Source organism: Bos taurus, chromosome 15 (genome assembly GCF_002263795.3).
Source record: "Bos taurus isolate L1 Dominette 01449 registration number 42190680 breed Hereford chromosome 15, ARS-UCD2.0, whole genome shotgun sequence".
NCBI classification, from domain to species: Eukaryota; Metazoa; Chordata; class Mammalia; order Artiodactyla; family Bovidae; genus Bos; species Bos taurus.
Window position 1 is genome coordinate 16,126,443 of NC_037342.1, and position 13,102 is coordinate 16,139,544.

The 13,102-nt window shown below is 39.8% G+C and overlaps 1 protein-coding gene across 5 annotated transcripts in view; it reads left to right on the plus strand.

Annotated features, from left to right (window-relative positions):
• CWF19L2 (CWF19 like cell cycle control factor 2) overlaps positions 1-13,102 on the plus strand; it is a 138,375-nt gene that overhangs the window by 39,733 nt on the left and 85,540 nt on the right. For 4 of the 5 annotated variants that reach the window (XM_005215777.5, XM_024975723.2, XM_059875072.1 and 1 more), the window contains one exon: positions 10,564-10,670. In XM_005215777.5, the coding sequence (XP_005215834.1) occupies positions 10,564-10,670 (107 nt within the window). The remainder of the gene's footprint in view (positions 1-10,563; positions 10,671-13,102) is intronic. The other variant, XM_015474602.3, reaches the window with a different exon arrangement.

A 13,102-nucleotide genomic window follows, 5' to 3' on the forward strand; every position in this document is an offset into this window, starting at 1 on the left:
GATGTTTCACTGGGGCTGAATTTATGAAGCTGTCAGTGGAGGTGTAACTTCGCAGTTTGCACAGCCTTGAGGAGAGGTTTCAACTCATCTTTTTCAGTTATATAGCTCCTGGGGTTTCCCCTGGATCAGGAAATGGCAACCCACTCCAGTACTCTTGCCTGAAAAATTCCATGGATGGAGGAGCCTGGTGGGCCACAGTCTATGGGGTCGCAAAGAGTTGCACACGACTGAGTGACTTCACTTCCTGGGGCTTAGCTGTGGTTTTCAGCCCCTCCTCTGGGTGAATTTCCTAGTGTGTGTGTGTGTGTGTGTGTGTGTGTGTGTGTGTGTGTGTGTGTGTGTGTTTGGTGGGGGTGGGGGTTGTGCTATCTGTGCCCTTCTGTGATAGTGAGGTAGATCCCTGGACCCACTCGAAAATTTCCTAGTAATGAGGATTTTTTGTGTGCTCCCCAGACAACAGGGCAACTCTTGGTCCTGATAATGGATTTCCTAGTGGAGGCTAGTTACCTGCACCCTCTTGGGACAGTAAGGCAGGTCGTAGCACCCACTGGTGGACTTCCTAGCAGGAAATGTCCCTGCCTTACCAGGACAGCAGAGTGGATTCTGACATCCACTGATGGATTTCCCAGTTTTGAAAGCTATCCATGCCATGCCAGGACAGAGGGGCAGGTCCTTGTACCCAATGACGGATTACGTAGTAGAGAGATCTGTCTGTACACTCCTGGGACAGTTGGGTGGGTGTCAGCAACCACTGACGTTTCCCATGTGGAAGCTTCATGCATTATCACAGGACAGCCTGGGCAGGTCATGGGGCCTGCTGGTGGAATTCTAGTAGCTGGATTGTGCCCTTCCCGGTCAGCTGGGGTTGATCCTGTGTCCCCCACCCCCAGGAGAATTCCTCGTAGGTAAAGCTGTTTGTGCCCCTCCAGCCCAGTAGGGGTGGATCCTGTGACCTGCCTGTGGAAATATTCGTTATGGAAGCTGGCCACGCCCTTTCAAGTTAGCAGGGTGAGTCCTAGGGCCCCTGGTGGAACTGCTAGTGGCTGGATCTCTCTGTGCTTTTCTGTGTCAGCAGGGGCAGGTTCTATGCCTCGCTGGCAGGACCTCTGGTTGGGGAGCTGTCTGTGCCCTCCTGGGACAGCCTGGGCAGGTCCCGGGCCCTCTGGGGGAGCTCCCAGTGGCTGAGCTGTCTGTGCCCCTCTAGGTCAGTGGAGGCGGGTCCTGGGCCCTCTGGGGGAGCTCCCAGTGGCTGGAGTGTCTGTGCCCCTCTAGGTCAGTGGAAGTGGGTCCCAGGCCCTCTGGGGGAGCTCCCAGTGGCTGGAGTGTTTGTGTCCCTCTAGGTCAGTGGAGGTGGGTCTTGGGCCCTCTCGGGGAGCTCCCAGTGCCTGGAGTGTCTGTGCCCCTCTAGGTCAGTGGAGGCGGGTCCCGGGCCCTCTGGGGGAGCTCCCAGTGGCTGGAGTGTCTGTGCCTCTCTAGGTCAGTGGAGGAAGGTCCTGGGGCCCACTGGTGGAATTTCCAGTAGCTCAGTCTAGCCCTTCTGTGTCATCTAGTGGGGTTTCTAGTTTTGGAAGCTGTCTGTGCCCTTCCAGCTCTGCATGGGCAGGGCTTGGTGTCTGCCTGTGGGCCTGAAAGAGGTATCCATGCCCACCTCGAGCCCAGGATGGCAGCGGTGGTGATTCGCACCCACACAAAGAGCCCCTGTAGGTGAAGTCCTGTTGCTTGGGAGTGCTCACAGGAAATGAAGCTTTTATGGTGATCCCGCTTCTCTCTCCCTCCCTCTCCCAGTGAGGGTGTCTTGCCTCTTTGGTGAGCCCAGGCTTCTTCCTGGTACACCCTCAGTTGCCATGGCCTGAACTCTTCAGGCTGTTTCTGCACCTAAGCTTTGTCCTCTCCCTGGGATGGAGCTTCAGAGTCTGAGCTTTACGTAGCACTTGAGCCCCATCCTTACTGACAGAGGAGCATCTCAAGTTGAGGAGCATAGGCTGGTGGTGCCTTCCACAAGCCAGTTGCTGCTCTCTTATTTTTAGGCTCCAAAAGCTCCCCCTCTATCCAGTCTAATTTCTTCGCTGGTGAGGAGCCTTTCCAAGGTGCGGGAACCTTTCCTCCTTCACAGTTCTCTCCCTGGGGTGCAGGCCTGATTTCTTCTTTTTCTTTTTCCTTTTGTCCTACCCAGTTGCATGTAGGTTTTGCTTGTCTTTTTGGAGGTCTGAGGTCTTCTGTCAGTGCTCAGTAGCTTTCTCTGAATAGTTCCACTTGTAGGTATATTTTCAAATGTATTTTCAATGTTTCTGTGAAGGGAGTTTAACTGTTTCCTATTCTCCCACCATTTTGAGCCCCGCCTCAGGAGTTCATTCAATATTGATTATTTTGAATTAAAGTTACTTGAGAAAGAGCTGATATAAGAAGGCCACTTTGACCCCTCCTCTCTGCCTTCCTGAAAGCAGGGAATAAATCTCATAAAAGATGCACTCCTTGTATCTTGAGGTAGAAAGAAATTCTTATCACCAGAGATAGGGAATTTCAGGCCAAAAAGCCAATCAAACAGACCTTGTCACTCGTTCCTTCTTGTTAATAATTTGAGTTTTTTATTTTCGGCTATCCTGGGTCTTTGTTGCTGTGTGTGGGCTTTTTCTAGTTGAGAGTGGGGGCTCCTGTCTAGTTGTGGTGCATGGGCTTCTCGTTGTGGTGGCTTCTCTTGTGGACCACTGGCGTGGTGCGTGGGCTTCAGGAGTTGTGGCACGCGGACTCAGCAGTTGAGTTTCCAGCTCTGGAACACACGGTCAATAGTGTGACACGTGGGCTTAGTTGCTCTGTATTATGTGAGATCTTTCTGGATTAAGAATCGAACCCATGTCTCCTTCATTGGCAGGTAGATTCTTTACCACTGAGCCACCAGGGAAGCCCTTCTGCTTTCCAATGTTGTATTACTTTCTTTCTAAAATGAAGTGAATCAGCTATATTTACAGATATATTCCCTCCCTCTTGAACTTCCCTCTGTCCATCCCATCCAGGTAGGTCATCACAGAGCACTGAGCTGAGCTGCCTGTGCTATACAGAAAGTTCCCACTATCTATCAATTTTACACATGGTAGTGTATTTATATCGAACCTAATCTCCAATTCATCCCACCTTCCCCTTCCCCTTGTGTGGCCACGTGTCCTCTCTGTCCTGTGTTTCTGTTCCTGCCCTGCAGGTAGGTTCATCTGTACCATTTTTCTGTATATCCACATACATGTGTTAATATACGATATTTGTTTTTCTAACTTGCTTCATTCTGTATGAGACTTTAGATACAGCTGCATCTCTACAAATGAGCCAGTTTCATGGCTGAGTAGTATTCCATTGTGTGTGTACCACGTCGTCTTTATACAGTCGTCTGTTGATGGGCATCTAGGTTGTTTCCACGTCCTGGCTGTTGTAAATAGTGCTACAGTGAACAATGGGGTACATGTTTCTTTTTAAATTATGGTTTTCTCAAGATATATGCCCCATAGTGAGATTGCTGGGTCATATGGTAGTTCCATTTTTCGTTTTTAAGAAACCTCCATACCATTCTCCACTGTGGCTATATCAATTTACATTCCTACCAACAGTGCAAGAAAGTTCCCTGTTCTCTGAATCTTTTCCAGCATTTATTATTTGTGGATTTAAAAAAAAAATTTATTCTTTTGTTTTATTTTTTTATCTTTTGTTTGTTTATTAGTTTTTTGTTTTGTTTTTTATTCTTTTGTTTGTTTGTGGATTTTGTGATGATGACCATTCTGACCAGGATGAGGTAATAACCTCATTGTAGTTTTGATTTGCATTTTTCTAATAATGAGAAGTGTTGAGCATCATTTTATGTGCTTTTTAACCATCTGAAGGTCTTCTTTGGAGAAATATCTATTTAAGTTTTCCACTCTTTTTTTGATTGGAATTTTTTTTTTTATATTGGGCTGCATGAGAAGTTTGTATATTTTGGAGATTAATCCATTGTCAGTTGCCTCATTTGCATATATCATTTCCCATCCTGAGATTCTTCTCTTTGTTTTGTTCATGGTCCCTTTGCTGTGCAAAATATTTGAAGTTTAATTAGGCCAATTAATAATTTGTTTTATTTTAATTATTTTAGGAGATGAATTGAAAAAGATACTGCTGCAATTTTTGTCAGAGTGTGTTCTCCCTATGGTTCCCTCTAAAAGTTTCATAGTATTTGACCTTACATTTAGGTCTTTAATCTGTTTTAAGTTTTCTTTTGTGTATGGTGTTAGGGTATGTTCCAGATTCTTTCTCTTGCAGGTAGCTGTTCAGTTTTCCCAGTGCCAGTTATTGAAAAGGGTGTCTTTCTGTTGTTGTATATTCCTGTTTCCTTTGTCATAGATTAGATGACCATATGTGTGTGGGTTTACCTCTAGGCTTTCTATCCTGTGCCATTGATCTGTATGTCTGCTTTTGTGCCAGTACCACACTGTCTTGATGACTGTAGCTTTGTAGTGTAGTCTGAAGTCAGTCAAGTCTGAAGTCAGCCTGTAGTATAGCCCGATCCCTCCAGCTCCATTTTTCTTTCTCAAGGTTTGTTGGCTGTTTGTGATCTCTTTTGTTTTCATACAAATTGTAAAATTTTTTGTTATAGATCTGTGAAAAACGCCATTGGTAGTTTAATATGGATTTCATTGAACCTGTAGATTTGTGATATAGTCATTTTCACAATATTGATTCTTCCAATCCATATACCAGAAACATGGTGTATCTCTCTATCTGAGTCATCTTTTATTTCTTTCATCAGAATCTTGTAGTTTTCAGAGTATAGGTCTTTTACCTTTTTAGATTGGCTTATTCCTAGGTATTCTTTTACTTTTTTTGTGGTGATAAATAAAATTGTTTCCTTAATTTCTCTTTCTGATCTTTCTTTGTTAGTGTATAGATATGCATACAAGAGATTTCTGTGCAGTAATTTTGTATCCTGCATCTTTATCAAATTCTAGTAAATTAATTAGTTCTAGTAGTTATCTGGTGGCATCTTTTAGGATTTTCTGTGCATAGTACCATGTCATCTGCAAACAGTGAATTTTACTTCTTTTCCACTTTCAGTTCAGTTCAGTCATTCAGTCATATCTGACTCTTTGCAACCCTGTGGACTGTAGCATGCTAGGCTTCTCTGTCCTTTACCATCTCCCAGAGCTTGCTCAAACTCAGGACCGTTGAGTCAGTGATGTCATCTAACCATCTCATCCTCTCTCATCCCCTTCTCCTCCTGCCTTCAATCTTTCCCAGCATCAGGATCTTTTCTAATGAGTCAGCCCTTCGCATCAGGTGACCAAAGTATTGAAGCTTTCAATTTCAATTTCTTTATTTCTTTTTCTTTGATAGCTGTAGCCAGGACTTCTAATACTATGTTGAATAAACATGGTAAAGTGGACATACTCGTTGTGTTCCTGATCTTACTGAAAATGCTTTCTACTTTTCACCTCTGAGTATGATGTTATCTGTAGGTTTGTCCTATATGGCCTTTATTATTTTGAGGCAGGTTACCTCTAAGCCCACTTTTGGAGAGGTTTTTTTTTCCTTAATCATAAAAGTGTGTTGAATTTTGTCAAAAATTTGTTTCGCATCTATCGAGATAATCATGTGGTTTTTATTCTTAAGCCTATTAATACAGTGTATCACATTGACTGATTTGTGTATATCGAGTAATCCTTACATCTCTTGGATAAATCCCATTTGATCATGATGTATTAATCTTGTAATATATTGTTGGATTATGTTTGCTAGAAGTTTGTTGAGGATTTTTGCATCTGTGTTCATCAGTGATATTGACATGTAATTTTGGATTTTTTTGTGAGATCTTTGGTTTGATATCAGAGTGATGGTGGCCTTTTAGGTGAGTTTTGGAGTGTTCCTTCCTCTAATTTCCCGAGTTTCAGAAGAGTCGGTTTTGTCTCTTCTCTAAATGTTGGATAGAATTTGCCATACTTTCATTTTCAATTCTTTCAATTGATCTGTTCATATTTTCTGTTTCTTCATGGTTCAGTCTTGGAAGGTTGTATCTTTCTAAGAACTTGTTCATTTTTTTTCTAGATTGTCCATTTTCTTGACCTATAGCTGCCTACAGTAATCTTCTGATCCTTTGCATTTCTGTGGTGTCAGTTGTAATTTCTCTGTTTTCTTTTTTAATTTTATTGATTTGAGTCCTTTCTCTTTTTTTCTTGATAATTACATCACTAATTTTGTATTACTTGATAATTACAAGGGCCTGGCTAAAGGTTTGTCAATTTTGTTTATCTTCCCAAAGAACCAGCTTTTAGTTTAAATGATTTTTGCTATTGTTTACTTCATTTCTGTTTCATTTATTTCTGCTCTGATTTTTATAATTTTTTTATTTCTATTAACTTTGGATTTTTTCTTCTTTATCTGGTTGCTCTAGGTATAAGATTAATTGTTTGAGATTTTTCTTGTTTCTCTTGGTAGGATTGAATTGCTGTAAGCTTCCCTCTTAGGACTGCTTTGCTGTATCCCATAGGTTTTGGGTTGTTGTTTTGTTGTTGTTGTTGTTGTTTTTCTGTATATTTTTTGGTTTCCTCTGATTTCTTCAGTGATCTCTTGGTTATTTAGTAGCATATTGTTTGGCCTCCATGTGTTTGTGTTTTTGACATTTTTTTTTCTTGTAATTGATTTCTAGTCTCATAGTGTTGTGGTTAGAAAAGATGCTTGATATGATTTCAGTTTTCTTAAATATTCAAGGGGCCTTCTCCTGATGTGGTAACCTCTCCTCTTCTTCAGCCACTCCCCCACCCCCACTCCACCACCCCAAGATTATGGATTCCATCTTGTTTCCTCTTTTGTTTTACATCTCTTTCTCTCCATCCTATCTGGTCATTTGGGGATCTTTTCTTGTCTTTTAATGTATCCAGGATCCTCTGCTAATGTTCAGCATGTGGTGTGTTCAAATTGTTTCATTTGTAGATGTGATTAGTGATGTGCTTGTGGGAAGAAGTGAACCTCAGGTCCTTCTGTTCCAGCATCTTGACTGGTCTCATCTCCTTATATGTTCTTTATGTTATATCTGAAGTCACTTTTTCCCTCTATGTGTGTACCTTTCTTGGCTTTAATTTATTTTGAGGCATACCCTGACTACTCTTTTTTTTTTTTTTTTTAAACTTTACAATATTGTATTGGTTTTGCCATATATCAACATGAATCCGACACAGGTATACACGTGTTCCCCATCCTGAACCCTCCTCCCTCCTCCCTCCCCATACCATCCCTCTGGGTCATCCCAGTGCACCAGCCCCAAGCATCCAGTATCGTGCATCAAACCTGGACTGGTGACTCATTTCATACATGATAGTATACATGTTTCAATGCCATTCTCCCAAATCATCCCACCCTCTCCCTCTCCCACAGAGTCCATAAGACTGTTCTATACATCCGTGTCTCTTTTGCTATCTCGTATACAGGGTTATTGTTACCATCCTTCTAAATTCCATATATATGCGTTAGTATACTGTATTGGTGTTTTTCTTTCTGGCTTACTTCACTCTGTATAATAGGCTCCAGTTTCATCCACCTCATTAGAACTGATTCAAATGTTTTCTTTTTAATGGCTGAGTAATACTCCATTGTGTATATGTACCACAGCTTTCTCATCCATTCATCTGCTGATGGACATCTAGGTTGCTTCCATGTCCTGGCTGTTATAAACAGTGCTGCGATGAACATTGGGGTACACGTATCTCTTTCAATTTTGGTTTCCTCAGTGTGTATGCCCAGCAGTGGGATTGCTGGGTCATAAGGCAGTTCTATTTCCAGTTTTTTAAGGAATTTCCACACTGTTCTCCATAGTGGCTGTACTAGTTTGCATTCCCACCAACAGTGTAAGAGGGTTCCCTTTTCTCCACACCCTCTCCAGCATTTATTGCTTGTAGACTTTTGGATCGCAGCCTTCTGACTGGCGTGAAATGGTACCTCATAGTGGTTTTGATGTGCATTTCTCTGATAATGAGTGATGTTGAGCATCTTTTCATGTGTTTGTTAGCCATCTGTATGTCTTCTTTGGAGAAATGTCTATTAGTTCTTTGGCCCATTTTTTGATTGGGTCGTTTATTTTTCTGCAATTGAGCTGTAGGAGTTGCTTGTATATTTTTGAGATTAGTTGTTTGTCGGTTGCTTCATTTGCTATTATTTTCTCCCATTCTGAAGGCTGTCTTTTCACCTTGCTTATAGTTTCCTTTGTTGTGCAGAAGCTTTTAATTTTAATTAGGTCCCATTTGTTTATTTTTGCTTTTATTTCTAATATTCTGGGAGATGGGTCATAGAGGATCCTGCTGTGATGTATGTCGGAGAGTGTTTTGCCTATGTTCTCCTCTAGGAGTTTTATAGTTTCTGATCTTACTTTTAGATCTTTGATCCATTTTGAGTTTATTTTTGTGTATCGTGTTAGAAAGTGTTCTAGTTTCATTCTTTTACAAGTGGTTGACCAGTTTTCCCAGCACCACTTGTTAAAGAGATTGTCTTTAATCCATTGTATATTCTTGCCTCCTTTGTCAAAGATAAGGTGTCCATAGGTGTGTGGATTTATCTCTGGGCTTTCTGTTTTGTTCTATTGATCTATATTTCTGTCTTTGTGCCAGTATCATACTGTCTTGCTGACTGTGGCTTTGTAGTAGAGCCTGAAGTCAGGTAGGTTGATTCCTCCAGTTGCATTCTTCTTTCTCAAGCTTGCTTTGGCTATTTGAGGTTTTTTGTATTTCCATACAAATTGTGAAATTATTTGTTCTAGCTCTGTGAAGAATACCGTTGGTAGCTTGACAGGGATTGCATTGAATCTATAAATTGCTTTGGGTAGTATACTCATTTTCTCTATATTGATTCTTCCAATCCATGAACATGGTATATTTCTCCATCTATTTGTGTCCTCTTTGATTTCTTTCATCAGTGTTTTATAGTTTTCTATATATAGGTCTCTAGTTTCTTTAGGTAGATATATTCCTAAGTATTTTATTCTTTTCATTGCAATGGTGAATGGAATTGTTTCCTTAATTTCTCTTTCTATTTTCTCATTATTAGTGTATAGGAATGCAAGGGATTTCTGTGTGTTGATTTTATATCCTGCAACTTTACTATATTCATTGATTAACTCTAGTAATTTTCTGGTGGAGTCTTTAGGGTTTTCTATGTAGAGGATCATGTCATCTGCAAACAGTGAGAGTTTTACTTCTTCTTTTCCAATTTGGATTCCTTTTATTTCTTTTTCTGCTTTGATTGCTGTGGCCAAAACTTCCAAAACTATGTTGAAAAGTCATGGTGAAAGTGGGCACCCTTGTCTTGTTCCTGACTTTAGGGGAAATGCTTTCAATTTTTCACCATTAACGATAATGTTTGCTGTGGGTTTGTCATATATAGCTTTTATTATGTTGAGGTATGTTCCTTCTGTGCCTGCTTTCTGGAGAGTTTTTATCATAAATGGGTGTTGAATTTTGTCAAAGGCTTTCTCTGCATCTACTGAGATAATCATATGGTTTTTATTTTTCAATTTGTTAATGTGGTGTATAACATTGATTGATTTGCGGATATTGAAGAATCCTTGCATCCCTGGGTAAAGCCCACTTGGTCATGGTGTATGATCTTTTTAATGTGTTGTTGGATTCTGATTGCTAGAATTTTGTTAAGGATTTTTGTATCTATGTTCATCAGTGATATTGGCCTGTAGTTTTCTTTTTTTGTGGCATCTTTGTCAGGTTTGGTATTAGGGTGAGGGTGGCCTCATAGAATGAGTTTGGAAGTTTACCTTCCTCTGCAATTTTCTGGAAGAGTTTAAGTAGGATAGGTGTTAGCTCTTCTCTAAATTTTTGGTAGAATTCAGCTGTGAAGCCGTCTGAAACTGTAATCAGAAATCTTCCAGCAAACAAAAGCCCAGGTCCTGACTACTCTTTGTAGAAATCCAACTCGGTTTTCATCCTGGTGTGTGAGATTGTCTCCTGATATTACATTTAGAAATAATTCTCTCCTTTTTTTCATTTTTATGTAACTCTATAATAGTGATAAATACTATTTTGATAAAATGTAATATTTGTTATATTTATCTCCTCTTATCCTCATTCTCTTAGATTCCAGTTTTTTTTAGGGTCATTCTATTTTTTATTTCTTTTTGTTTTAAATATTTATTTTTAAAATTTGTGCTGAGTGTTGCAGCAGTCTTTGATCTTCATTGAGGCATGCAAACTCTGAATTGCAGCATGCAAAGTCTTAGTTATGGTGTGCAGTATTTTTAGTTGCGGCATGTGAACTCTTAGCTACAGCACGTGAGATCTAGTTCCCTGACAGGGATCAAATTTGGGCCCTCTGCATTGCGAATCTAGAGTATTAGTTAGTGGAGCACCATGGAATTTCCCAGTTGTTTCTTTTTGTTTTTCTTTTCTCATTATTGCAAAACTGTGCCTTACATATATAGGCACTCAAATATATGTTGAATTTTAAATGCACTTATGATTTTTATATGTTCAAAGAATAATGTACAATACTGTAGTAGCAGTTATAACCACATGAAAAATATAACTGACATTTAATTTTGCAATTGAATTTCAGTAGAAGATGGTGGTTTAAGCTGGCTAAGGAAGTCTTATCAAAGAATGAAAGAACAAGCTGAGAAACAAAATAGAAATTTTGAGGACATTGTAGCTGAAAGATACGGGGTAAGTCTTGGTATTTAGGAGATAAATATTATTTTCAAAGGTATATGGAAATTGACTTTAACTTTGTTAGTGTTTTGTGCTAGGATACCTTTTTTAATTGACTCTATATTAAATTTCATTTCTAACTGTCTTCAACTGCTGAAGCCGTGTTTTGCATTTCATTTTTAGATAAACCTGTGCAGCATATTTAAATATAAAATTTAATGAATGTGAAACTTAAGTAAGGACAGTTTAAGAATGTATGTTTTTAATGTAAAAGTAGCATTTTCTTGTTGTGAAGAAATTTCAATAGTATAGGAAAGCCTCCATAGAATATCTTTTGATATAAGTACTGTTTGTTTTTGCTTTTAGAAAGTGATATTTATTCATTTTTCTTCCAGTTTTATTGAGATATACTTGACATACAGTACTGCATAAGTTCAAGTTATGCAACATGATCTGACTTAAAACATGGCATGATTACTGTGTATGTGTGCGCGTGTGTGTGTATAAAACAATGGAATAATGAAGCAATATATTTTAGAACCAGCTCCCCCATTCACAATGTGTGAATAATCTTTCTGTTTCAGTAGCTGTTGATGTCCTGTTTTTTAAAATTTCAGTAGAAAGAGGTTTAGAAAGGAGTAAACAAAAAGTGAGAGAATTATTATTGGCAGAGACATTACTTTGCCAGCAAAGGTCTGTCTAGTCAACGCTATGGTTTTTCCAGTAGTCATGTATGGATGTGAGAGTTGGACTGTGAAGAAAGCTGAGCACCGAAGAATTGATGCTTTTGAACTGTGGTGTTGGAGAAGACTCTTGAGAGTCCCTTGGACTGCAAGGAGATACAACCAGTCCATTCTAAAGGAGATCAGTCCTGGGTGTTCTTTGGAAGGAATGATGCTAAAGCTGAAACTCCAGTACTTTGGCCACCTCATGCAAAGAGTTGACATCAGAAGAGACTCTGATGCTGGGAGGGATTGGGGGCAGGAGGAGAAGGGGACGACAGATGATGAGATAGCTGGATGGCATCACCGACTTGATGGATGTGAGTTTGATTGAACTCCGGGAGTTGGTGATGGACAGGGAGGCCTGGCGTGCTGCGATTCATGGGGTCGCCACGACTCGGACACGACTGAGCGACTGAACTGAACTGAAGAGAATATATGTTAATATTTTGATATATATATATATAATTTTTTCCTCATTATTATATAATTTTAAAATAAACTGTGTTACAAAAGTAGGCTTATGGACTGGGCTTCCCTGGAGGTTCAGTGGTAAAGAATCTGCCTGCCAATGCAGAAAACCTAAGACACGCAAGTTTGATCCATGGATTAGGCAAATCCCTTGGAGCAGGAGATCGCAACCCACTCTATTATTCTTGCCTGGAAAACTTCTATGAACAGAGGAACCTGGAGAGCTTCAGTTCTGGGATCACAAAGAGTCTGACAACAGACATAGCATAAACTTACAGTTTACATTGTTTGTTTCACTTGCACAAGCAGACATAGTTGGATGCCAGTAAATACATACATTTTAATGATCTCTTAATATTTATAAATATATTTATATGGTGGAGGTGATGGAATGCCAGCCTAGCTATGTAAAATCCTAAAAGTTGATGCTTTTAGGATTAAAAGATGCTTTTAGATTAAAGTGCTGCACTTAATATGCCAGCAAATTTGGTTCTTCTGCAGTGGTTAAGAACTGGAGAAGATCAATTTTCATTCCAATCCCAAAGAAGGGCAATGCCAAGGAATGTTCAAACTACCGTACAGTTGTGCTCATTTTACATGCTAGCAAGGAATACTCAGAATCCTTCAAGCTAGGGTTCAACATACATAAACCAAGAACTTCTCAATATATCAGCTGTACTTAGAAAAGGCAGAAGAACCAGATTACCAAATTGCCAACAGTCACTGGATCATAGGAAAAGCAAGAGAGTTTCAGAAAAATATCTACTTCTCCTTCACTGACTACACTGAAGCCTTTGACTGTGTGGATCAAAACAAACTATGGAAAATTCTTAAAGAAATGGAAGTACCAGACCACCTTACCTGCCTCCTGAGAAACCAGTATGCAGGTCAAGAAGCAAGTTAGAACCAGACTTAGAAAAACAGACTGATTCCAAATTGGGAAAGGAGTACATCAAGTCTATATGTTGTTACCCCGGTTTTTTAACTTAAATGCAGAGTACATCATGTGAAATATCTGAATAGATGAGTCACAAGCTGAAATCAAGATTGCTGGGAGAAGTATCAACAACCTCAGACATGCAGATGATACCACCCTGATGGCAGAAAGCAAAGAGGGAAGAGAAACTTGATGAAGATGAAAGAGCAGAGTGAAAAATCTAGCTTAAACTCAGCATTCAAAAAACTAAGATCATGGCATCAGTTCATGGCAAATAGATGGGGAAAAAATGAAAACAGTGACAGACTTTATTTTCT